The sequence below is a fragment of the Gavia stellata genome, chromosome 2 (assembly GCF_030936135.1).
Source record: "Gavia stellata isolate bGavSte3 chromosome 2, bGavSte3.hap2, whole genome shotgun sequence".
Lineage (NCBI taxonomy): Eukaryota > Metazoa > Chordata > Aves > Gaviiformes > Gaviidae > Gavia > Gavia stellata.
The window spans coordinates 60,531,461-60,557,189 of NC_082595.1; the positions used below are offsets into that span (position 1 = coordinate 60,531,461).

Consider the following 25,729-nt stretch of genomic DNA (forward strand, 5'->3'; position numbering starts at 1 on the left):
AATATGTTATTTGTAATAAGCCTTCCACTGGATTCTTGCTTTGTCTTTCACTAATCCTACTGTCTATCACAGTGAGTCAAAACCAAATGTTAAAGAGGGGGAAAGAACTTGTAAAAAGAACAGAAGATGGTACTGCGAAAATGGAGAAACTCCTGTTTCTGTACCCTGCCATATTGAAGAAGTCCCATTCCAAATCTGAGACTGCTCACGTAACACACCCACATCGTCTCCACCAAGGATAAAGAAACTGCAAGTCCATTACAGCAAAAATTTACATGCAAAGGCTCATGTTTTTATAAGCACCCTAGGCACCATTTTCATTTTTCTGAATTTCTACACAAATCTGCAGTTTTTGAAAAGGAGTACGATCTTTTAAAATATTTAAAATTAAATGCAGGAGACAACTTTTGTAAGCAGTTGTTTGTATGTCGTTGTTCAGCAAGCTATTACACTGATGCAAAGTATAGCAATATTTAGGGATGTTTATATATAATATTTTCTGCTTAAAAAGTTTTGGTTTAAATTTTTCTGGTATGGGACTAATATATATTTGTGGAGAGATTTAGATCTTGTGAGCTGTGATGAACTGTGTCTTTCTTGATTCCTTGTATTTCATAAGAATAAATTATTTATTGTTTAATAATGCTACCATTTGAAGTTACCTATATTTCCTTCCCTATATAGAAGAATAATGTGAGATTTTCCAGATTTTTAATGCCTTGGGCCAGTCTGAGATTTTTTAAAGGATCTGATTTTCCAATGATGTTAAGCAGACACCTTCCTCCATTTAAGACTTCGATCTTGAGAATAATTAGAATCTTACCTCTCTCAGAGTGTTGTAAATTAGCATTGTGAACTCTTTTACAAGGGATATGAATATCTTTATTCCGATTTTACATAAAGAGATCTGATGGGTAACAATGTTGTTTTCACTTGGTAACTTTTGCCCCTTTCAACAAATGGTATTTTCTGCTTTCTGTAAATGTGTCTTAGGATTTTTGCATTATTAATACCCTAATAACCTACTAGGTGGGATGCCTTCATCATGCACTGAGGTTCATTCTGTTACCTGCTACATACATGCAATAAAGATCAGGCTTTACTTGAAGAACTTGTAATCTACGCACCCTTAATGATATTTCCAGTGGTATTTCTTGCTCTAGTAAAGCAGATTTGTATTTGAAGAACAAAGTCCCTCAACGGAATGCACAAGAGTACAGACGGTCAGTTTGCTGCAGTGAGCAAGGCTTATGAAGCTCACAGTTGCTCTGGTTGAATATATCTCATTCAGCACCTCATTCACAAGACTTCCGTATTCACTACTGTTGCAGGCAAAACAGTCTTGACTCAGGGCATTTCACGTAATTTAATTTATTGGAAATAAATAAAAAGAAATGTTTAATCACTCATTTAGGTATTGAGAAAAGAGCAAGAAAACAAATTATTAAATAAACACTCAGAAAAATACCTTCCTTCCCTCTCCCCAGGCTCAACTTCTGTCCAACACCTTCCTAGCCCCTTCCTAATCTACACCCTCGGGGTGTCCCTGACCAGCATGGGTCACACACAGGCTGCACTTCCTCAGGGTGTCCATGCCCTGGTGTGTTTAACCCTCAGGTGGGCACCCTTTCCAGCAGCAAGTGTGTCCTTCCAACATTGCATCACCAGCCATCTCTCCAGCAATGTCCCCTACCACATCCCATCCATCTCATTTCCAAATGCATCTCTTCACATTTCTCCTCATGAGTCCCCTTTTTGCATCCTCATATCTTTCTTTCTGTGTGTCCTTGGTGCATCCTCCCGTCTCTCCTGCCCCAGCAGCTACTGCCCTTTTCACATCTGTTTGAGTAGAGGAGCTATGTTTTGGGGCACTGTAGGCTGTTTCCATCTGTTGCTGAGCCAGCTGGACTGGCCCAGGGCACCCTGCAGCTGCTGCCCTCCCAACCCTGATACTCGTTCCCAATACAACTACTTAGTTAAGCCCAATTGTGTAAACACATAAACACCGAACTCTTCAAAGCCATTATGTGACTTCTATACATGATTGCAGGATCTTGACTTAAATTAAGTATGCATGAGGACACTGTTCAACTTCCTTTCACCATCCATGCAATAAAATGACTTTTTAAAAAAATCAATTAAATTGTCAGGGTTTAATTAAATTAATTTTAATTCCTTGAATTAATTAAGTTGTCAAAACTACTAATCACTCAACATAATGACTAGTACCTACCACTGGTCTCCAATACCTCTTACACACTGATAGTTCTTGTGACATACTCCCAGTCCTAAACTGTACCCAAACCACATCACTAGGCAGATGAAAAGACACAAAGAAACCTTATATGCGCTGCAAATTGCTTTTGTGAAAGGAGCTTTTTTAAAGAGTCTTCTATTCTGAAATTTTATTTACTGAAATTCTCCCAGAATGTTCTGGAAGGAATCTTTTTCTTCACTGTTGCAATGCAATCCAGGAAAAAAAAAATGAAGGCACAATCAATTGTAGAAAAACAGTGCTACACCTTCTTTTTCTTCCTCTATAAATAGAAGTCTTGTTCTCCAGAGCCAAAACCATAACAGCTAATGACTTCCTAAGAAAACTAAAGGTCATAGAGCTAGGAAAACCCTCAAGAAGCCAATTAACACAGTCCTCCACCTTAAACAATTTACTTCTCAGATTTATCCTTTGATAACTTTCTCTCTTTGATGGATATTGAATCAAGGATCTCCCAAATCTTCCTCTCACACCTATTGTCTTTAAAATTACGTCTCATTTTCTGCCTTTACCTTTCAGCTTTCATCTCGATATGTTCTTCCTGCGCTCAGATGTAGTCTCAGTTTTCACTTCCCACATGTTTCTTTCTTGAGCTTCAAATTCAGAAAGAGCTCACCATTTGGCCAAACCTTCTTGTCTTTTCTGTCTTTCTGGTTCATGTCATTTCTTTACAGATTACATACTTTCTTCAATTCCTTTTTCTACTAGCCAAGAGAACTTTCGTCCCAAGTCTCTGAATTTGTTGAAGACTGACTGACAGAAATAACACAGATTTAATTTTCCTGTTCTTCCCATCCAAAGGCATACAAACCTTAAGTAATTGTTCCCCAAATTATCTTTCTCTGTTGTTCTGTCAACAGTTCCTCCCTAACATCTGGGAACAGGTGTAGAAGATTCTCCAGTCATTGCTTTTTCCAAAAAAAAGTATTCAAAAAATTGTCTCACACATATTCCAGTAACTTGCTGCAGAATTCACCAGGTAGTTAAAAATCTCCATTGCCACCACAGGAGGGGTAATTCTCTCACTTACTGTCAAGATGTTTTATTCTCTTTCTTGCCCCTGCTTTAGTGTTATATTTATACCTCAAGCTTGTACCTATAGCAGGAAGCCTAATGGGAACCTCATGGGGTCCCTGCCTGGGTCCTCCCTGGTCTTCTGCTCCCTGAGCTTTCGGACCTGCTCCGGGCCATTCCCAAGACTGCCATTAGCAAAAAGGGATGGAAAAGTTCTGGCAGCCCTCAATAACATCTCGCTGTCAGGCTCCTGGGAGGCAGCGTGCTTGCCACCATATCAGGTCTAGATGACAGCAAGATGTTTCCATTGTTTGCAGGACAGAATTATCTGCAACCACCATGGCCATCTTATATTTCCTCCTACAAACCTTGGTGCTGAACCTCACAGCCTTGGATCACACAGCTTTTTCTTCTCTGCCAGTGTAATACTTTGTCCCTGAATGGCCTTGCCTGCTGAGCTACACCGTTTCTGAATCAGGCAGAGTTTCTTGGTGGTTACCTTCTTTATAGTCCCTCTATGACATCTGTACAGCATTTATGGGCCCAAAGCTGTGCCTACAGGCGTGTGGAAGTTAACAGACAGCCAAAGCACTTTATTTTACCGTTAATTCTCTGTTGACTGCTTCCTTGGTTCACAATATCTTCAATCAGATAGGAAAGGGGGGAGGGAGGGAGAAAGAAGGAATCAGCTTCCAGAATGAAGCCCAATAGCCAATTTCTGTTAAGATTTAAGAATGAAGCCTGATAGGCCAATGGTGTTACAAACCCCTGCACACAGGACAGCTGAGGGACAGGGTGCTGACCACTTGGCTGGAACGGTGCACATTAGTATAATTATACCCTGACTTTGTCCCAAAACCTAGCGAGGGTTACTGCGTTGTCTTTTTGAGATTGTAGTCATAAATTTAAGTCAGCTGTGGGCAATATATTCCGCTCGCTTTCATACACACACTGCAAGCCTTGTTACCAGGGCCTCACAAAGCATCTCTTGAAAAAGGAATACAAGATGCTCTTTGTAAATAAAAGTTCATGAGTCTGAGGAATGAAGTCATTTTCCAAAATCACAGTGAACGATATTCTTTTTCACAAGCTGACGAGAAGCTGAGAGGTGGGCTTGAGGGAAAGGATCTGAATGAAGCGTGTTAGAGAAACCACTTAGCCTTATTAGCCCATGGCACAGCCAGGCTGTCTCCCTCCTCCTCCTCCTCCTCCTCCTCCCGCCCACAGCCTCCCCTCCCCCATGCCAAAAGAAAAGGTTGGTCTAGCGGTTTTTTTAATAAATTTGGCACCTTTCTGCCTTCCACTGAATAAACTGGAGATGTTAAAAAATAAACAGTCACGAGAGTCAATGCTTCACGTGGAGCGGTCGGATGGAGTTGTGGGGCGGGTGTTGTGGGGGGAGGAAAGGGTGACCTCACTTTCTGAACAGCAAAGTTTGAGTGGGAGTGTCTCGGCACGAAAGGTAAAAAAGGGAATGATGTGAACATGTGAAGGAAGCCAGAGCACCGAGCAGAGCGTCAGTCTGTATCCTGACAGGGGGAGATAAGGTGGCTGGGGAGCCAGCGGTGCTTTCCTGGAATACAATCTCGGTTTGACACTCTCTGCTTAAGCACTGCCCATCTGTATGTTATTGAGCTGGAGCCTCTGGGGAAAAAGAGGAGCCACAGGCACAGAGAGTGAACGAGGGAGGCAGCAAAAGCGCTTTTCTTCCCTTCTTTTCCTTTTTTTTCTTTTTTTTTTTTTCTCTTTTAAATAAGGATCTGGTTAGACTGCCTTGAAGTGCCACATCTGGAAACTGAACGCTGAAAGAAAGTTAAAATAACTGAGGCACTACTAAGCCAAGGGGGGCTGATTGCAGAAGAGGGTAAACAATTACTGAGACGCTAGAAGACCACTGCTGGATGTAAGGGGAGGAAATGGCTTTGATCTCCGCCTGGCCCCTCGTTTCTCCTATATTATTCTTTTTGAGATGCTTCTCCTCCAGCACAGCCTCGAGTGAGGGAGGCGTTTTTCAGTTTGACATTGAAGGTAGCTCAGCGGTCAGCGCGCAAGAAGCCACTGTTATCAGAGGGCAGCAGCAGGCAGTAGCTACTGGAAGTTGGGTGCCTTTTGCTGAGGTACAGTAACTCCCTTCTCTCTCTAGTGTCTGTGCTTTTCTGCTTTCATCTGTCTGTCTTGAAGCTCCCATCTGGTTAATGTTAGCTTAATCATTCGATCCTTAAAGCAATACCAGAGATTTTTTGCGGGGGGTCTGAGACATTGGATCTTGGGACTGGAGAGATACAGTTCAGACTTCAAAATGTACACATGCCCTGCCTGCTGTGAGCAAACAGCTGCTGTACTTTGCAGTGAGGCTGGCTTAACACGTCTCTGACTTTCCTGCCAACATAACTAAACAGGCCTGTCCAAACAGAGATATTTTACAAGGGTTAATTGTCACAACACTTTTCTGCTTGCCTTGTTGTAGTTCCTGGAACTGTAATTCACTTAAACTTCCAGAAAGAGTCTGTCTTTTGATGGCAAACACTGTACTGTAGAAATGTGTGCTTTTGTCTCTGAATGCCATCCGCCTCGAAAATCTGAAGTTCCTTTTCGTGGTGAGAGTGGGGATAATAAATCATACACATGTAGGAAATTGCCTGCAGAGAAAACACCTGCAGAGATTTTAAAACTTCCAAAAAGTATGAGGTTGGGATTAGTGACAAATGAAATTAGAGAGATCTGAGAAGCAATTTGACGGTGGAAAATTTTCCTGCAGCCCCTGTGTTTTGGGATTGGTTGATACTCCTCATTCAGGCAAGGCTGCGTCAGGAATGGTCTACTCAAAAATACCGCTTGAGAAAACAATAAATTACTCCAGCAAACGTTGGGGGGGGTGGAGGGCAGTAATGTCTCATGCGTGGGAGATGCAAAGTAGGAGGCAAATTGAGTTACATAAGGTCATGGGAAGGGAAAGAGTAGTTCTTCTAGCATAACATCCAAAAATGAGGTGAGATTAGCACAGCTGTGTCACTTTGACAATATCAAGATCACGATCTCTGATATCACACAGCTAATTTTCCCCCTACACTGCAACTGCCAGAACTAACAGCCATGGAAATAAGTGCACAAGCCCTTCAGACAGGCAGGGTTACCACGGGGCTGGGCAGAGCTCGTCCCCCCGCTGCAGCAGCTCCAAGCAGCTGGGTAGCCTTGGGGACACGCCTGTCCACCCTGCCAAGGACTCAGAGCGAAACACGACCTGTGTGAGAAAACTGGAGGCTAAACCCTGCTCTGCTCAGCATAGGGGCTCTCGGGAGCCGTCCCGGGCTTGGACGGGCTCCATGACATGGGATGTACAGCTCTTCTCCTCTGGCCTGGGATCAACCCTGGGAAGCTGCATTGCCACCTGTTGCTTACAACATGGAAAGTCCCGCAATGAAATGCCTGATTTAAGAGCTGGTTGGGTTTTGTAGCTGCTTTTTACAGGATAATGGGCATAAGTGATTATTAGCCTTTCTTGATACGATTGTGTAGTATGGTTTTCCCAAAGACACAGTTCACATTGCTTCACTTTAATATATTAAGACTTTACCTTGGGAAAGTGCTGTGAGATATATTGGGCACTGCAGGGGAACAACACTTTAGTCTCCTCCACCCATTTCAATCCTCCCTAAAGTTTCATTTGTACAGTCCAATATAATAGACTCACTAACTGGTGTTTGCTCTGGCAGTTTACTTCAGCCCCTGCAATGGCACCATTTAGACTCTGGATCCCATCTTACGAATGAATGACGCTGCCTGCCAGCATCACGCCAAGGCCTTTGGCTGCAGGATGTTATGGTTTCATGAGGAAGGAGCCAAGATTTCAGGCACCTTTGCTAGCTGCAGATTCACCTTACTATTGCATTTCAGGACCCACCTCCATGGCAATTTCCAAGGAGGCCCAGTAGGATGCTCTTTTGCGATAGGGCTGATGGCTCTGTAGCGGCGAGAACCTGCTTACCCATTGATCCATGTACATAGTTGGTAACCGGAGCTGGGGAAACGGCTCTAAGCCTGGAGGTTGATGTAGGAGCCAGAGAGAGATGGACTGGTAGTCTCTCAGCTGAGGAAGGAACATTTCCTTTGGTCCTCAGAGAGCTTCCCCCTCCCACAGCCCACCTCCCTTCCTTCAGCCCTGGGAACAGTGTTTATCCCAGCAGGTTTGAATTAGCCTCTTTCGAAGCCCGAGTTCTTAAACCGCAGCTTACAGTGAACCACAGAGTAAACTCCCTTACACAGCGCGGTTTGATTCAGCTCCTTCGTCTAAATATTGACTCAGGCCTATAGCTATCCCGAGCAGACAGAGGCTGTTAGTCACGTTGAATAGTGCCAAATGATACAAAGGGATCAGATTTACATGGCAGAGTTACGGAGCCGTGGATGGTGCTTCATGGTGGACTGTGGTGCCAGTCAACCGTGACGTGAAACACGCTGCTGTAAAGCCGGAGCACAGATCAGGGCAGACAGAAATCACGATGTTTCAGCTTGTGGGGCAGGTGCTGGTCAGCATTTGCCCCACACACGATTCTGCTCTACACAACATCTTCAGAAATTTGCAAGGTCTGAAACAGTGCTGCTGGGAGTTTCCAAGCTATAACTGGTGGGATGCTCTTAGATCTTGCTAAGAGTTTGATATTATGAAGCTATAGAAGAACAGGAGACCCCAATTAATGTAAATACATATTAGTGAATATTTCTCAGTTTTCTACTCCTCTTCCTTTCCCATGTTTGACAATCCTAAACTCAGAGGAACCAGGATAAGTGGTTAAAAAAATTAGAATTAATGTTAATGTGGCGCTTTTCTGTGCCTTGGATTTGAATGAAAGCCTCTTGATGGTAGAGAGAAGAGAACTAACTACATTTTCAATGCTATGCTAATATGTTGTACCACTCACAGAGCAGACCATGGGTTTGAGTTGGACCTCAGCAACATCTAGTAGTTTGATGCCCTGGTTGTTAATCAATATGTGATCCAGTACGCCTAAATTAGGCACATAAACTGTGCCTAAACTTTTTCAGTCCCAGTCAGGCACTGTCTTCAAGTATAAACCCAAATTCCCCATACAGTAATGGAGACACCAGGTTTTTTAAATTCCTAGCTGTCTTCCCTGGACGCCCTCAAAGGACCCTCTTCCTCTGTAAGGACTATGTTGGGTACTCACCGCAGGACAGCTTTGTTAATCAGCTAAAGGCTAGGGCACAAAATGCAGATGTTTAAATTAACTGGACTAGATTCCACCCAATGAAACGTCATGTTACCTGCATAATGAGCACTGGTAGTGACCATCATGGAATAATGCTCTCTGCCTCTGTTTCAAGAAGAATGCTTATAAATTGATGAAAATAATTCAGAAAAGTATCATGAGAAGTATTACAGTGTTAGGAATTGCAAGATAGCTGAGAGACTCTACAATCCAATCTGCTTAGCTCAGAGGGAGGTTAAGAAAAAACTTTGAACTTATTGTGTATGCACATACACAGGCAAAAAAAAATTAATAATAGGCTCACTAGTCTAACAAAAGAAGGTCTCATCATATGCAACAACTGGAAACTGAAGGCGACACAGTTCAGACTACAAGTTAGTTACGGATTTCAATTTCAAAGGTAATTAAGCACTGCAGACTTTGGTTGGTTGTGTTGGATTGTCTATCAAGAGGCAGATCAATGTGAAAAGCACTCCTAAGTACTCAGTTGCTTGCGTGCTATTTAGGATGATTAAGTTCTTTGGCTCACAAAGACAATAAGGGGATGTGGGGGACACGTTACGGGGCCGAATCCCGATGTGTATGGGGAGACAGTGAGAAATAGAAAGAGAATGAGCACAAAGTGCTGGATCCAGCTCATCAGTATAGCCCAACCACAGTTGGCGGCATTAAGACAAAGATTGATTTTTCCAAATAAGGATAGATTAAAATATTTTACAAGGAAGATTCATCAGAGATGGAAGCAAAGGATTTAAAACTGATGGCCAGATAGCAAATGAAAGCAAACAAGCAAGTGGCAAACATCAGAAATCTTTCGTTTGGGGTTCCACGCATTAGCTTAGACCCAGCAGAAGGAAAGGGGGTGGTGAGACACTTCTGGTTTTGGTGAGGCACAGAGTCAAAACTGAAAGCCAGAAGTAACTTCTGAGAACAGTTATATCCCACTGTCAAGCACATGCCTTTAAAATAAGAGGCAGGTTATAGATTATCATTTGGATCTGAAGCCTGCCACTGTCAACATTTGTGTTTGTAAATTCCACTGATTTTAATTATATAGATGTAGATTTTTCTCCCCAGTAGGAATAAAGTTCCTTGCAAACAGTGGAAGAGCATAGAGTCTAAGGTGAGCATAAACAATGGTACAAGAAGTCAAACACTAGAGAATATGGCAGTTGATTCCCTGTGATTCACATTGTGCGGTCACTCATGTTAATGCAAAATGAATGTAAGGTGATATGCAGAAGAAGATTCATTTCATTCTGATGTAAATGACTACATGAGGTCAAGAAAATAGCTAAGAGAGCCCAATATAGAAGATGAGTGTAGGAAGGATTAGTGGAAGAAAAGGATGACAGACATTTTGTGAAGACACTTGCTAAGCAAGAAAAGAAGATTTCAAATGTCTTCTATGGAAAGAAGAAGTGAAGCAAATACTGGGAAAGGAAGCAAGCTAAAGCAGGAAGAAAAGGAGGGGGAAAAATTAGAGCAAGAATGAGATAATCAAAAGCCTTAAGGGTAAAGAAAAAAATGAACTAGTTGGGACAGGGCAGGAAGCCAGTTCCCAGAGTGAAGGAAGGCATGATATTGTTGGATGGATGGAAGAGGAAAACTGTTTCCAGCATCAGTGTTTTTGGCTCGGGGGAAAGGCAGAGAGGCAAAAGAAGTCCTTTAAAGGAAACAATTATCATAGTCAAGACAAAAATAGCCATTTACTATATGAGACCATAAGAGGCAGAATTTATCTGATGGCGCTTGCATGTTAAAATGACATGTTTGACAATCATTTTTTGACACCTGACCTCTGCCAGCAGCTGCTGATCTAAATTTTCAAAAGCAAGAAAGAGTATTTGAGGTGCTTTCTTTCTGGTTCTCTCAAGCAATAAGCAATAAGCAATAATTAGCATGGGACCTGTGACAAACTCACCTCTCTAAAAGGGCTGACATAAAATACATAAAAGAGAGCAATCAAAAGTCCCAGCCACTTGTTAACTCAGACTATCACCAAATTGCCTTCAGCCCTTCCCGCATAAAGGTTGGAACAGAAAGTCTTGCAGACTGTTTAGAGAACCACAATTTGATGCTTACTTGTGACATTAATCTGTGGAAAACATACTAGCACTAAAAGAAGCAGCAGAAGACCTAATCCTGAGGTGTGAGCCAAAAAGGGTTTTAGCTTGACAGAAGCCTTTATATTCTTTTAAACTAATGGGAACTGCATCTACCTTTAAAAAAGCAGATCTTTAAACGAATTCATTTCAGACCCTTGAGGGTATGTTAGGTTAACTCCCATAATGGGCAATTTGGATTTCTAGCTGCTGTTTTTTTCTGGTACAACAAGGTTATGTTCTGAGAAATGTCTATTAGTGGGGAGGAAGTTTTACTGCAGATGTTTGTGATTCCAGCTTAAGTTTCTCATCAAAGCTTTAATGAAAATCAGCTGCTTGGAGTAGAGCCTCCAGACGCCAAACCTTTTAAATCATAGGAAGCTGAAGCAAATGGAAGTGCAGGACAGAGGAGATGGATAGTGGGAAATGTTCTCCATTTCAAGAAGGTGCATAAAGCACCCACCAGAACAATTCAATTTAAACTCCACTGCAGCGAGCTCCCACGAAGTTTTGGGCAAGTACCAGCAAAGTGCCCCAAAGCTTATTCAGGGCTGTGAAAACCAATAAAAGGCATTTCATGCCCACTCTTATTCATGACATGGGAAGCAAGGAAGGAATTAAAAGTCCAATTTTTCCAGGGGGCATGAGAAGCAGTAAAAGAATTGGTTTCTGAAGGAGAAGTTGTCCTGATTTAAACTGATAACAATTACAGCTCCTAGTGTTCAAGAGCTGTGGAAAATAGGTCTAGTTTCTAAGTAATATATAACCAGCCATTGATAATTTACAATTTGCTTCTGGACTTAGATTTCAAACACCAAAATATAGACACCCTTGGTTTTTATATTTTAATTGGTCCTCTTGAATGTTTGGATCCAATCCCAGTTCATTTTCAGACACCACCATGAGCTGGGGATGTTTGGGTTATGCATCCTAATGCAAGATTCAACAATTGCTGAATAGTACTGTATACAAAGCTGTTAGAGCTCTACAGTTTTTGAAATCTAATTCTTTGTCGTTAAATGATCTCAAAGAGATTTTTCCTAATTATCAGTCAGGATACTTACAGAGTGTATTTGGCAATGCAAACAGAGATTGACTAAAATGCAATAAATACAATCCGGCTTTGTCGTTCCTGTTTAGCTGTATTGTGCAATTCTTTAGATGGTTATTTTCTTAAAATAAGTACTTCAGAAATACTAGAACTCCTTTTTTTCTTTTAAGACAAACCAGCAAGAAACAGTGCTAAAACCCCAGCATTCAAGAGTTACTAAGATACCTAATATAAGCCAAAGAATAATAGAGGGCTGTGAAAAATATTTTAGAAATTACTATTCCAAGTTTACAAGACTGTAAGAAGAACTAGAAAGTTATTTTTTAAGTCATGACATATGGAAGCCAGGGAGCATGGGAAGAACTGGCATACTTGAATGTTAATTTGAAACATAATTTAATAATTACTGAATAAAAAGACTCTACCTGAATGAACGACGTCCAATGTGATCTATAAAAATAGCTAAAACTGTAAGGCTCTGAATCATTGTTTTACTCTGTCTTCCCAACAAAAATGAATAAAAATGAACTCATTCAACCTTTCACTGTTGGCATCAGGTGGAAGAAAAAGCACACAGAACCAGCAACTAAAACAGATCATTTCTGGCCTGCGTTGTACCCCATTACCACCCTACGATGCATCCTGTTGCTGTTGTATGAAAGGCCTTCTGAGCAGCAAGAGATGAGCAGACTTCTTTTCTGCCAAGGCTAGTGCAAGGCCAATATGTCCTAGGGTTTCCCACTGTGGTTTCCCACCTCTGAGCCTGGATGATAGCCCGTGGAGAGCCACAGAGGGCCTGCCGTTCACGACTCCCTTATGCTGTGCTCCCCACTCCTGCCTCCAGGGACTCTTCCTTGAAAGCACTCCATGGAAGAAAGCATTTTTCCAGAGAAAATCTGCTCCAGCATCCAAAAAAGAAAAAAAAAAAAAAATAAAAGAGCCGGCAGGGCAAAGCACGGCGCAGCCCTCCCTACCCCAGCTATTAAAATCCTACATACCAAGGTGCCCCAGAAAAGCTAACACAGCCTGGCCCCTTGAGGGTTGGCAAGGCCTGCGGAGCACCAGTACCTGGCACAGACCCATTCAGGGGGGAGGTGGGCAGGTGTTGAAGGTCTAGACTTGGTGTAAGGTCAGAGGGGATTTGTGTGTCATACTCAGCTTCTTGCAGGTTTGTGGTTTTCTGTGGCTCCCTACTTCCCGTCAATGGCTAGGATTGTCTGCAGAGCGTCAACAGAGTCTCTAAGGCACCAGCTAATTACTTTCAAGTCAGCTGGAAACAGAGATTTGGGCGAGGGATTTTTGTGAGGGATGAGGAAAGAGACTGGGGTTTTTTCCTCTTGATGCATCTATTCTTCCTCCTTTTTGAGCCAACAAGAAGCTAATTTCTTCATCATCAGAACACGCCTGTGATGAAACAAGCCATGGACCGAGAGGCAGTGAGAGATCAGGGCACGTTATGCCTTCTCCCAAGCCCTGGCCTTTCCTCTCTCCTTTCAGACCACAGCCTCTGCCCACCTCCATTCTGGATGTGAGGCTTGTAGCGCACATTTAACCATGCCGAGCTGTCTCCCTTCCTTCCCTCATGTTTGCAAAGCACTGGCACCATCAAGGGCGAAACTGTTCTGGGAGAGCAACCCAGAAACATGGCACCTTCCCATGGGCCATCCCCAGCAACTGCCTGTTTTGTCCACAGTTGGGCCACCCTTGGGAGAGAAAGACGGACGAAAGCTCTTTCTCTTGATCTTCCAACTTTTTCACACTGTGGCTTGCGTTTTGTGCTACCAGGCTCTTAAATTGACACCTTGGCTATAGGTCAAGCAGATCACTATATATCCCTACTGCAATTCCAACGTTTCAAAGAGCTGCAAAATCAAACCAGGAAATACTAGAAATCTGGGGTGGGGAAAATTGCTGCAAAAGGGAAATCAAAGGAAGCTTCAGATTTACGCTCTCAGTTTTAACAGTGTCCCACAAGCACAGTCGTACCTGCTTTAAAGGCCACTTTTCTTTTTTATCCCTTGAAAATTTTTGTCTCTATCTGGAAACCTCTCAGGGAGTGCTGTAGTTTGTGAACTGATATATCTCACTTACCTGGGGGACTCAAGAGAAGAAAGTATGACTCAGAACACACATTTCATGTGAGTGTTTTGTGGGGACTGGGTGGAGGGTGGTTAATGAGGAAACAACGCAGAATTGTTTAACCCTTTTCCTGTAAATTGTTCTCCTTGAATAAACTTGGCATTTTGTTTGAAAGAGGAAAATCAAACAGCTACATTTCCAACGGCAGATTTTCTATTTCCAACAGTGAGCATCTGTAAGAGTAAGTTTTTTACTTAGTGGCTGTAGTAATAAGTACATTTGAGCAAAGGCTGGTATTAATCTCCAATCCTTAGCCAGCTTGCAGACAACTAAAACATTTTAGCCCTCCCACTTTTTGGAGAAGAATGCCTTTTAAGCAGAGGCTTTGTCTTTCCCACTGTATATGGAAAAAATGACTATGCACTTCTATGGAGAATGCCTAGCTGAGAAATGTTTATGTTGGATCCAATCCCATCTCTGTTGCTGAATGGCATTTTGTTTTCCACTTGGACTGGGGCACGGGTAACAGTCTGGAAACATTTTCAACACAGGAAAATTTTTTAAAATTAAATACAATTACTTAGTCAAGGTAATAGATAACGTCGTTGCTCTGGCTTTCAGCTATTGCTTGTTTTTGCAGGAGTCACCGTTACTCTGTCACTATTACAAGGGAGGCATGCACAAGCCCGCTCAAGGAACAAGAATATAAAGTGACAGTGGGCTGGGGAGGGGGTTCCTTGTCATTTTTCCCTGTTGCCCATGCTCTGCTTTGCTTGTTGGTTTGGTTTGGGGATTACCTACGTGCAATTAGCCATATTCACTCTCTTTCCGACTGCTAGTTCTACTATTCAACAGGGAGAAATAGAGGTAACTTTTGTTCTATATATCTCCCCTGCCAGCAAGATTTTACCTAGAATTGGAGCAAATTGTTTCAGTCTTGCTAGTTTTAGCAATCTCTAAGCTCTTTGTCTAAAACTTCAGGAAGAGGGTTTCCATCAGCATCATAATCTGTTCTTTATTATCAACAAAAATAGATTTCCGTTGTGGAAGCTGGTGAGTTGATAACTCCTCAGGTGATACATAAGTATTCCCAACTGCCAGGGATCAGTCAGCAAGTGAAGTTTTCAAATCAGGCTGTTATTAAGTTAGGGCCTTGTCCTGTCTCCCTTAAGGCAACCACAATTTTTTCAGTAAATTCTGAGAAGAGCTCAGTCCCTCTGTATGTACAAATAATGGAGATCTTACAGTGTTAAGTCGTTGCTTGAGACAGCAACAGTTGAAAAATGGACTAAATTCAGTCATCAGATCTATTCTTTAGCAGCTGCAGACTGGCCAGACGCTGTGTGCATGGCTCCGGACCAGCCATAGCCCTGTGCTCTCAGGTGGGGGCATCACTGGGCATGCAGACAAAAAGGGACAATATTGACATCCAAGCACAGGGGATGACAGAAAGGACACTAGTAACAGAAAATAAGGCTTCATTTGTTCATCACTCATTGAACAGTTCATTTACTGAAAAAGATTACAGATTCAAAACTCGTGTCAATGCTTTATTTATTTTTTTATGTTTGAAGATTCAAATTACTGAGCTTCACAAAAACACACCACTGCAGCTTTAATGAGCATTTCATATCACTTACCTAGGAAACCCCATTATTATATTAATTTGCCCAGACCTATGGCAAATGCACCCAGTGAGGCTTTAATTTTCATTGAACCTATCTCATCTTAGAATTGAATTTAAAAAATAAGAATATGCAACAATATTGGGGATTTACACGGAATGACTATTTCAGCAAGAAAGAATTTGCTTTTACATTTGCAAGCTAAATAACAAAACAGAAAGCTTGTTATGTGTAATTCACATAATTGCTTTAGTTTGTAATCTCATTAGATGCAATTAGAACTGAGGTACCTGTCAAGATAAGTGGATAAAAAAGGATTACCAGCATTGTGCCCAACAGTCTTCAACTTCTGGTTAATTCCTAATTTACAGTATCAGTGGAACACTGAAAGTAATACATATTTCACAGTTAACAATGTCAGAAATTTAAGAGAACAATACAGGAATTTAATGTACTACACTAGGGTGCTTATTAGAAAACTTTCATGAATATTGAATTGGAGACTAAGCTAAAAAATATGTTCCTCTCAGAATTGTTTACAATTTTAAAAATAAAATTGAAATTGCAAATTACTAATTTGCATGAGGTTTCTGCCCTTGAAATGGTAAGCACTGTAGAGTGACTTTTTGCATGCAAACAGTTCTCTAACAGCTGTAGTGTCCTATTAAATGGGGTAATTAACTGTCTGGCTATGATGTCACACACTGAATTAGTTTCTCCAGTAATAATAGTTAGAATGTGACCTTTCTAGTTCAGAAGAATTTGATACTGTAGATGAGAGGTAATGAAGGCTTATAGAAATTATAAATAGAGCTTGGAGGCCTAACGGGAAGCTGGTGAGCAAGCTTGTTTGTTTTTAATTCTCTAGGTTTGTGAAGCTTCAAACCTCAGATAAATTTAGCAAAAATCAAAGGAGAAGAAATAAAATTGCAGAGCAGATGATGTCTGCTTTTGCCTCATGTGGAGTGGAGTTGTGGAGTACCTCACAGTGTAGAGCAGGACTTCTGTCCATCTCTCTTTGCGATGACTTTCATGGTAGAGCAAGTCTGGGCAACAGGTCAGTTACTAACTTCTGAGAGCCTCGTTCTGCAGAGAAAGACAAAGATCCCTCTGAAAGGTCACTTCACAGGGATATACAGGTTCAACCACAAAGACAGTCTTGAATTTACTATTACTCAAGGCCTGGGAATTTGAAATCCATTTATTTCTTCAAATGATAACTTAAGCTAAAGTGAAGTATGACAGCTCTTGGAAAGGTCATCACCAGGGCATTTTATTTTTAAAATTACTTATTGTAAGAACTCACAGCAACCTCATCCACCATAGCAAAGAACTGGTCTAGGAAGATGCATGTAGCAAATGAACAGGGCAGGTTAAAAGTGGAAGTTATCAGCAGAACTAATGTTATTTGTACCTTCAGTAAGAGTTCCAGCTCTTCATTTATTTTTTCAAGAAGAGGAAAATGTTTTAATCATTGTATCTAACAAAAACAAATGCCCTGTAAGATATTCTAACAAAAACAACTTCTATATCAAATAATTTTTCCATATTCATATTTCCTTCCTCTTATGAATTGAAGAAAACAGATTTTCCTTAAGCATCTTAAAAGCTCTCCTACAAAGTTAGTTTCAATTTTTTATGTGAAATTTTAACACTGAATTGTAATTCTTTTTCTTTTTCCCTACCCTCTTTGACTAATCCTTTTCATATATCTGGTATGCTTTGGCAGTAAATCATTGCAGGTCACTCATAAACATCGCCCTCAAATACCAGAGTGTGGTCTCTCCCTTAGAAAGGATGGAGAAAAAAAAATGGGAAAGGCAGCACAATGCCAGGCAGTGCTGTGTAAATATGCAAAAGTCTTTAAAGTATGGCTGTTTAGCTGGAAGCCAAAAAAGTTCTTTCAGCACTGGATTAAAAAAACTGGAATTCTTGGGTCCAGCAACAGCTTTATATTCACTGCAGGCATCTGAAACAAATCATGACTACCAGAAATGTCTGCCCCCATGGAGATATTCATTATTCCTAGTGTTTCTGACCAGTTCTCTTTAAAGACATGAAGTTGATGACTTGTGTCACTGCTGTGGATTACATTGGGTACATCTGGGACCCTGTAATCCGGGATTACATTGGGTACACTGCTGTGGATTACGCTGGGTACGTCTGGACATGGTTCCAGGCAACCAGCTCTGAGTTGCCCTGTTTGAGTACTGTGGGTTGGACCAGGTTACCTCCAGAGGTCCTTTCCAGCCTCAACCATTCTGTGTTTCTGCGATTCTGTGATTCTGTGATTCCGTGTATCTAATGTCATTACCCCATTTGACAGATGGAGAAACTGAGTGAAAAGTAATGTTTATGGTCACACAAGAGATGAGCAGAAGAACGTGTTTTCCTGAGTCCCAATATCCTTATGAACATAGTTAGGGACAGAGGAGCTCATGCACAGAAACAAGGTGATGAGTTTCTCATCTGTTGAAGGAGAAGGAATCTTTTGCCTTATGTTAATTTCAAACAGCACAACGAAACTATTGCTGTGAAGATGTTAGCAGACTAGAGGTGAAGGGTATGTCACGAACTGGATGAGTGACCAGAACCAGGTGCAGGGAAAGGCAAAGTGGGGAAAAGGAAAAGGAGAACAAATAGAAAGCAGGATGGGGAGGACATGAGCATGAGTAGAGAACAAAGCAGCAGCAGAAGAGCTGTGGGAGCCAGTGGGGGCCAGGTGGAGATCCACAGCCCATAAGCGTAATGTTCAGATGCTCCATTAATAGAAACAGCCCAAGAGAAGTACAGAGGTCTGCCCTAAGAAGGGCCAATGAATGACCATCTCATCTGGTTGGCATTTACTGTAAGACTGTTTAAATGACATTCAAGGCTCGTTGCCAACAAGAGATATATAGTATAGACAAGACTAAAAGGTAACCTATAAATAAAAACTAGAGTGAGTGTGTGCTATAAATATAAACTGAGGAGCCATGGATTTAATCAATGCCTCACTATATATAAACAGGCCTATTGGAATATGCTGTCTGCAGCAAACTCCCTCATTGCTACAAGTACTCACTATGCTTTTGAGGAAATTGTAACTACACAAATCTCTATCCATATGATTGTTCTTTCGCCTTTGGCAAATTCAAATCCATCCAAATTCTGGGGACATGAGAGCTAGAAGAAATTGATAAATAAATTATTTGCAACTATATAGTTATGATTGTAAAAGTGGCAGGGATATGAATGACTGTTAGGACAATACCAGAGCTGCCATCAAATACTTGTTTATAAAGAGCCCAAGGATACCTTCCAGAAATATTTTTCTCTCTCCTGTCTCAAAAAATCAGAACAGAACAAAACGAAGGAGAGAGAATTTAATTAGACAAATTTTACCTCAAGTCATACACTTCACATACATAGGATCCATCAGAACATCAGATCCTTTGTGCACATGGCCTACCGTAGTTAGATCAAGTGTAGTTGTAGAGATGGATCCTTTTGACAGGTTGGAGGAGTAACAAAAATCAAAGTGTTTAAATACAGCCATCTGTTATCTCAACCATTTCAGCTGTTGAGAGACAGAGACCACCCTCTCAAGTTTCTCTCATAGTAGGTATTATGGGAAAAAATGCAGAGATTTGCTCTGCATTTCTTGGTTACTCATTGATGGTGATTTTGTGAACAGTCCAATGATCATGTGTGGAACAGATGAGGAGAAAAGCTGTGAGGAAAAGGAGCAATGCCAAATAATTTTCAAAGCAGCAAGTAATACTAAAAGTACTGTTTTAATGCAGTTATCACTGACTGTCCTACCCTTTTGGAAAACACAAATCAAGAATCTGATCATACAGAGGTGTTTGGCAGAATCTGATGCTGGGTTCAGTGATTTATTATCTCCTAGTTATGAAGTGTAGAAAGACAGTCTTTCATGGTTAGCTAAGCCAAATAGGAAAGGCAGATTACCTGCTGATGCACACCTCTCAGATATCTTCCATGATCTACTGTACCTGTAAAATATGTTTCCTGGGGACAGACAAACAAGCATAGTTCTGACTTTTATCAGTCAAATTCATCCTAAGACTTACTTAACAGTGTTTCTCAGCTGTAGTCAATATTTGGTACAAAAGTATTTCCAGCAAGAGCCGGTGAGCTAGTGCTGGTGAGTTCCTCACCCACAAAAGGAGAAAAGTCTGGATGTGAGGTACACCAGAGCATCACACACCACCTGGATGGGCAGAATATTGGCTGGATAACACATGAGATGGGGATAAAAGCTTTTGGCAGTTCATCCCCTGCCAGAAATAGGGCTCCATCTCCATAACTTAAAGGCATGTCCATGTAGACCATTCAAACCAGAGCATTAATTAATTAATTAATTAATAAGTGCCCTATTAGTCTGGTAAACTCAATCTCTGATGGGCCCAGTGCAGCTGCCTATGCATTCAGGAAAGAGGGAACTGCATGCAGGCTTTCCTATCTGCTGACTCTAAACAGCAAGTGCAGTTCATAGGTTTTCTAGTGAACGTGCGAGTCCATCCAGTTCTCTAGGACCAAGGCAGCAACCAGCATAACTGAGTCAACACCAGGATCCTGCAGAGAAAATATAGCTATATCCTTTCCCCCACTTAACCCTCATCCATCCCCATGAACACACACACTTTTGAGACCCCCTCCAGTCACAAGATACTCCTAAATACTACACATGCTGAATGCTCAAGCCAAAATGTAACCTTCAGCAGTTAAGCACCTTTTCCATAGTCAGTAGAGTGCATGGTGGCTGTGTAAGAGAGCAATGAGCCCAGGGCTCCTGAGTGCGCTGCTTAACAAGTAGCGTGTGCTGGCACCAATCTGCAGTTGCACACAGTGCGTACTGTAGATCTGCTGTCAACAAATGGAGAAGGGTTTCTCCTGCAGGTCACCAAAGGCAGGAAGGTCAGGACAGTGGGGTGCAGTGTTATTGCAGCTCTTTTTGTTTGCATAAAGTTTCCCAGGCTGAAGAAGAACTAAATGTTTGTGTCTGTGCTTATGAATAACATGTTTTTGACCCAAGGAATTTGAAACGTCTGTTACTTTCCTCCCAGGGAGCAAGAAATGGTCGAATATCCATCAGTCTACAACTGGCAGTCTGGATTTTAAAAGTCCATGTTTAAACGTAGTGGAAGTCAATTATGCCCTGAGCTGAAAAGCAGATGTAGAAGTCATGTTGGTGGCCTCAGTACTTTCTTGCTGAATGAGACCAGAAGTAGACTCATATATCTATCCAAGGTAAAGAAGAGTGCTTTGTAGTTAATGCTTTCCAGGCAGGATAAGCAGCACAATTTGTGCCTACCCAGAGTGGTTTTAAGCTAGGATGTCCATGGATTCAACCACTTTGTTTATTTACAACCCAGTTTGGCAAAGCAGTATTTTTAGTGCAGCAAAATGTGTGCATTTTGGAGGGAACCAAAAGGTGTCCTTAGAATGGGGTCGTGCTCCTTTCTGTGCTAGAGGTTAGCTGCGTAGTTATTCGGGGAGTTTTACTCAAGTCACAAGCTCTGGAGATTGTCAAAAAGTCACCCACAGCATCAGCGCTCTTCTTCCCAGCTGTATCTAAAGTGCTTAGTTGCAACTTGAGCCAGGAATGAACAGCACTAACATGACGGCAGGGATCAGTTTTGCTCTTTGTAAAATGGGATGATCTTGTATGACACAGGCATTTGTTAGAACTAAAGTCACTGTTTGCAGTGAGCACCAAGTATTTCGGATGACCATACAAAGTCTTAATAATAATTTCTGTCCAAAGCCATCAAGTTGAAGTGGGACTAAGCTACTAGCAGCAATAAAATTAATTTCCAGATAGCAAATGTCCAGTGGCATTTTAAAACTCTTCCTATGAATTACAGCTTTACCAAATGTGCCAGCATCTATGTATGCTTTGTGCCTCCCAAAGAAGAAAAGCATATTCAGAGATGGGCTGAGAAGATTTTGTTTGCAGATTTTTGAACACACAAGTATTCGGTGAGGAAGATGGCACTAGTGCAGCATAATATAATACAGCTCCTTTGGAGAGCTACCTGTAAATATCAGAGGAGACACTATCTGGACAAGGGGAAACATCCCATGATCACACTCTGAACTGGCCAGAATCAGCCTAAACTCAAATGTGGAAACAGAATCCCTTGGGCCTGTCAGACACCAATGTTTCCTTTAGATGCATCCATTTTCTCTGCGTGAAGGTACTGGCTGGTGGAATAGACTGTTAGGAGACTTTGCACTTCTCCAAAGGTACAGGGTGTCTAGCAGTTTGGCCAGATCCGTGGCATAGCAGCCGTAACCTAGACACTTCTGCACAGCACACCTGACATGTGCAATAGGTTTCATCTCCCCAGACTTTGTATGCAGTACAGATGCCTACATGTGAGCTAGCCCTCCAAGCCCCACTTTGCAGTCAGTAGAGACCAGCAGGCGCAGCTGACCTAGACACATTTTAGTATAAAAGGAATTAAACCGTACAAAGGGTGTCTAGCTGGCTTCTTCCCATGTGTATGTCTCCACGTTGATGATTCCCAGCCTGCTGTGGTTTGGGCTTCCTACACATGCAGTCCCGCCGCCCAGCTGTGGAGGCTGCTGGCCAGGATGCCCCCGCACTAGCACGGCCACAGCTGTGTTAGCACAGCACTGCACCTGGGGCACGGAGATCCTCTGGGGTTCAACCTGGGACTATCTTCATGGCTGACATAGACATGTCAGGTGGGATCTGCTGAATGCTGAAAATTTGGCATGCTTTCTGTGAGCGCCTGGCTGGGGATTGAGTACTTCTGAACGTGAAGACACTACTGTAGGTGAGAAAGACCAGGAATCTCTTCAGAAAAGAGTCCTACCTATTCTGAGGAGACCAGAGAAATTGGAATAGTATCAAATGTCCAGTAGAGGACTGCTTTCTCAGACTTGTTTCTCTAATGTTCTTATTTCTAATAAATAATTACATAAATGAAAGTACTGGGAGACATTCAAGCAGGAAAACATCTTTATTTTTAGGAAGGGCAGTAGGCTATTTATCTCAAGTTGGCCTAAGCAAACAATCTTCAAAAAGGCCTCAGAACTGTGGCTGCCAATTCCAAATACTGCTCATAACAAAAATAAACAAAAGCAAGCACGTTTGGGTTAGGTTTAGAAACATCCCCAAGGAGCAGAGGGCTGTTGTTTCCATGGCAATGCCATGCACTTCCAGCAGACTGATCTCTCTTTTAGACCCACAGATTTTAAAATGGGTGTAGGATGTTTAGAATATTCATTCACCCCTGTATAGCAAAAGATGGAGAGTTTCGAAGGTATAGTATTATGTTGAGTCCTAAACTTCTGTTTGGCTAAAACTTTTCTTCCAGAAAAACATTAAACCTTGATGGGAAACTGTCAAGAAGGGAAGAATCCATTGCTCCACTCTATTTGTCTGATTGTTTTCATCAACACATTAAAAACTTGGGCTTTATTTACTCGTGTCCTACTTTGACAGGTATCTATGGCTGATACGATGCCTTGTATCAGAAGGAGCAACATTTTTCTATTTTCTTTTCCCTGAGCTCTGAGGCGAAGCTTGATAATGTTCAAGTAGAGTTTGTTTTCTTTTCTTCTTTTCTTTCACTCCATAAGAGACAGTAAGGACTTTTGAGGGTCCCACAGTTCTGAAACTGTTGATCAATCAACGTCGTTATAAATATTATTATGCAAATAATTCACACTTTGTGTCACAATTCTCCATAGATGTTTCGATTCAGAGATAGCCTATCACACCAGAGGACAGAGTTCTCAGAATAAGACTCGCTTAAGTATATGTCATCTGAAAATATTTTTACCACCTTTACAGAACAGGTCAGACTGCAGAAAAATGGAAACTCAAATGCACAAAAATCTTTTCAAAATAAAACTATATGTCCAATGAACTTACTATACCATCAGGATAAAGGTGTGGTATGTCAGCTTAGCCAGAGGTAACTATCTATGTATGTTCTTGACCATGGCCAGATGACAGGTAATGAGAATTAATATATTTCTCTTCCACTGAAGGCTAAAAGATTATGATCAGAACAGTTACTATGACTTGGGTAGCACAGCATAAATTAGGCTACAGTCATTTGTCTAACCTCTTGGCATATGAAGAAGTAATATATGGGGGCTGCCAGAAGCTAAAAAAACATGCGCATGCACGTTTGCCTCTTGGCATCAAAAATCACCCTTCTACACAAAATACAGGTCTTTATGACATAGGATAGAACTTCTTTGTATTTTTGCAAGTAGATTTGGGATATTAGGTTAATTAAGCTAATTTTCATTTAATCACAAGCCCATGAGTTTATAGGATTCATCTGTGCCCAGGCTGCACTCACTTTTACTATCCTGAACAGACCTTTGAAGTGAGAATCCACTAAGTAATACCGTAATGTTTGATTTTTGCCCTCATGTCTGAACATCCATGCAGCCCACTGAGGATCCTTCTCAGACCTGGAAGGATGCACACCTTTTGACTCTATCTCTACCAGCAAAGAACATAACGTTGCTGGGCAGCTACAACCAAGTCTCAGCTGACACTAAACTTAGCAGTGACTTGGCAGCTGATGTGCTATGACTGCTACTTTGAGTACTGTTCTTCAGCTTCAGTTCCCCAAGTGCGCTATCTGTCTCCTCTTTTACAATGGTCCTGGAAGCAAGCACCATCTTTTTCTTCTGGGTTTGTTTTGGATCAAATGTAATGAGATTCCTGGCCCAAGACTGGGAGGCATGAGTATAATGAATATAACAAAGGCTGAAATGTCTTAATGTAGACCATTTAACCCTGAATCACATCCCTTCATGTACCCCAGAACTCAAGAGAAAACTCTGGAAAAAACAAACACTGGTGTGGATCCAAGGGAGCCTTTTATTGTGGAAGAAAGAGACCCTTTGTGCTTTTATATATTCACAGGAAAGTCACAAGTTCCAGTACTAACTGAAGAAACATGCCATGTTTTCTTACCATTAGATGAGAGAGTCAATGGCTACATCTGAATTACCAAATTAAGCAGTGTGGAGACCTCGTAGTCAAGTAGTATAACACAGCCCATGTCCACGTGCTGAAGCTCTCTCTGTGTTTGCCCAGAAAAGAACAGTCCCATACAGACTGCCTTGCGGGAACATGTCCTAACAGATACCATGCTCTGAGCTGTGCCTGGACACTGTCAGGAAAATCACAATCTGTCAAAGAGCAAAATCAAGGCAGAAAATGAACCATCAGTCAATATGGATGATCATAAACCAGTGCCTGAAACCATGCCGTGGAACTGCTTGAATATAATATAGGAGTAAACTCATACCCTGTGTATGTGGATTGTCTTCCATCTTCAGTCCCATCTTGCACCCATACCAGCAGAAGGGTCTGAAGAAACAGAATATGATTACAGGCTCCACAGCGCTTTCAGCACTGCAGCTGTTTCTTGTTTTTAAGAAATGTAATAATTAAATCCAGATGCAGGGGCGGGTGGCAGGGAATAAATGCACCATGGGTGCAAAAGATTTTCAAGAGCTCAGCAAGATCCACATTAGGTTGGACTTTTCAGCTTGAACTGGAACAAATATTGTCCCTTGGGCAGAAAAAAATCTAATAATTGTGAAGACATAATTGCTAATGCAGACCTAGCATTTTGGCCTACTAATTGTCTTCACCATTCAGAAACAGACAGTGGACGGAAATGTTCCTCACTCAATTGCCTACATAACAATTTTTCAGAGAGGGTATTTCCATTTTGTTCCAGACCTGTTTGTGCTTTGTGTGTAATTATTTTGTGCTCCCAGAACATTCGGTCATTTGAATCCCTCAATTAGCTCAACACTCTGACACTTCTTTTTATAAATACGATGTTGGCTCACACCCTGGAACAACTAACCAATCACTCCATTATCACTAGTAGGGCAAGGAGCAACAAAAATATATCAGAATAATTGAGAATGCCTGAGAAAACTTCTGAAACCAAAAAACCAATCTGGATCCCATTTTCCCCTCATTCCCACTTCCCTCATAGCACTGATTGTCAATACCTCATTTCTGGTTTAAATTGATGCAACCCATGATTTAAAGTACTGTATTAAAATAGTAAGCATCAGCACCTTCCAAGTTTTTGTGATGAATTGAATAATGTGGGGAAAAAATGTTGCCAAAAAATACCCAGGTGACTTAGGACCCTGCATCTCACTTTCAAGAGGGGCTCTGACAGCAAGAATAGCAGAGGCACCCAAAACTGAGGCAGATGTCTTGAGGAACTGAGAAGTGTGTCTGCTCAGAATAGAGCATAAACTGGTTCCCAGTGGACTTCAGCAAAGACTGTACAACCCTGCTCATACAGCTGGAACCA

General features: G+C 41.6%; 1 protein-coding gene across 1 annotated transcript in view; it reads left to right on the forward strand.

Moving 5' to 3' along the window:
- The first annotated feature begins 5,025 nt into the window (after positions 1-5,025).
- LAMA4 (laminin subunit alpha 4) overlaps positions 5,026-25,729 on the forward strand; it is a 102,917-nt gene continuing 82,213 nt past the window's right edge. The window contains exon 1 of the mRNA XM_059835641.1: positions 5,026-5,406. Within this exon, the coding sequence (XP_059691624.1) occupies positions 5,206-5,406 (201 nt within the window). The 5' untranslated portion in view covers positions 5,026-5,205. The remainder of the gene's footprint in view (positions 5,407-25,729) is intronic.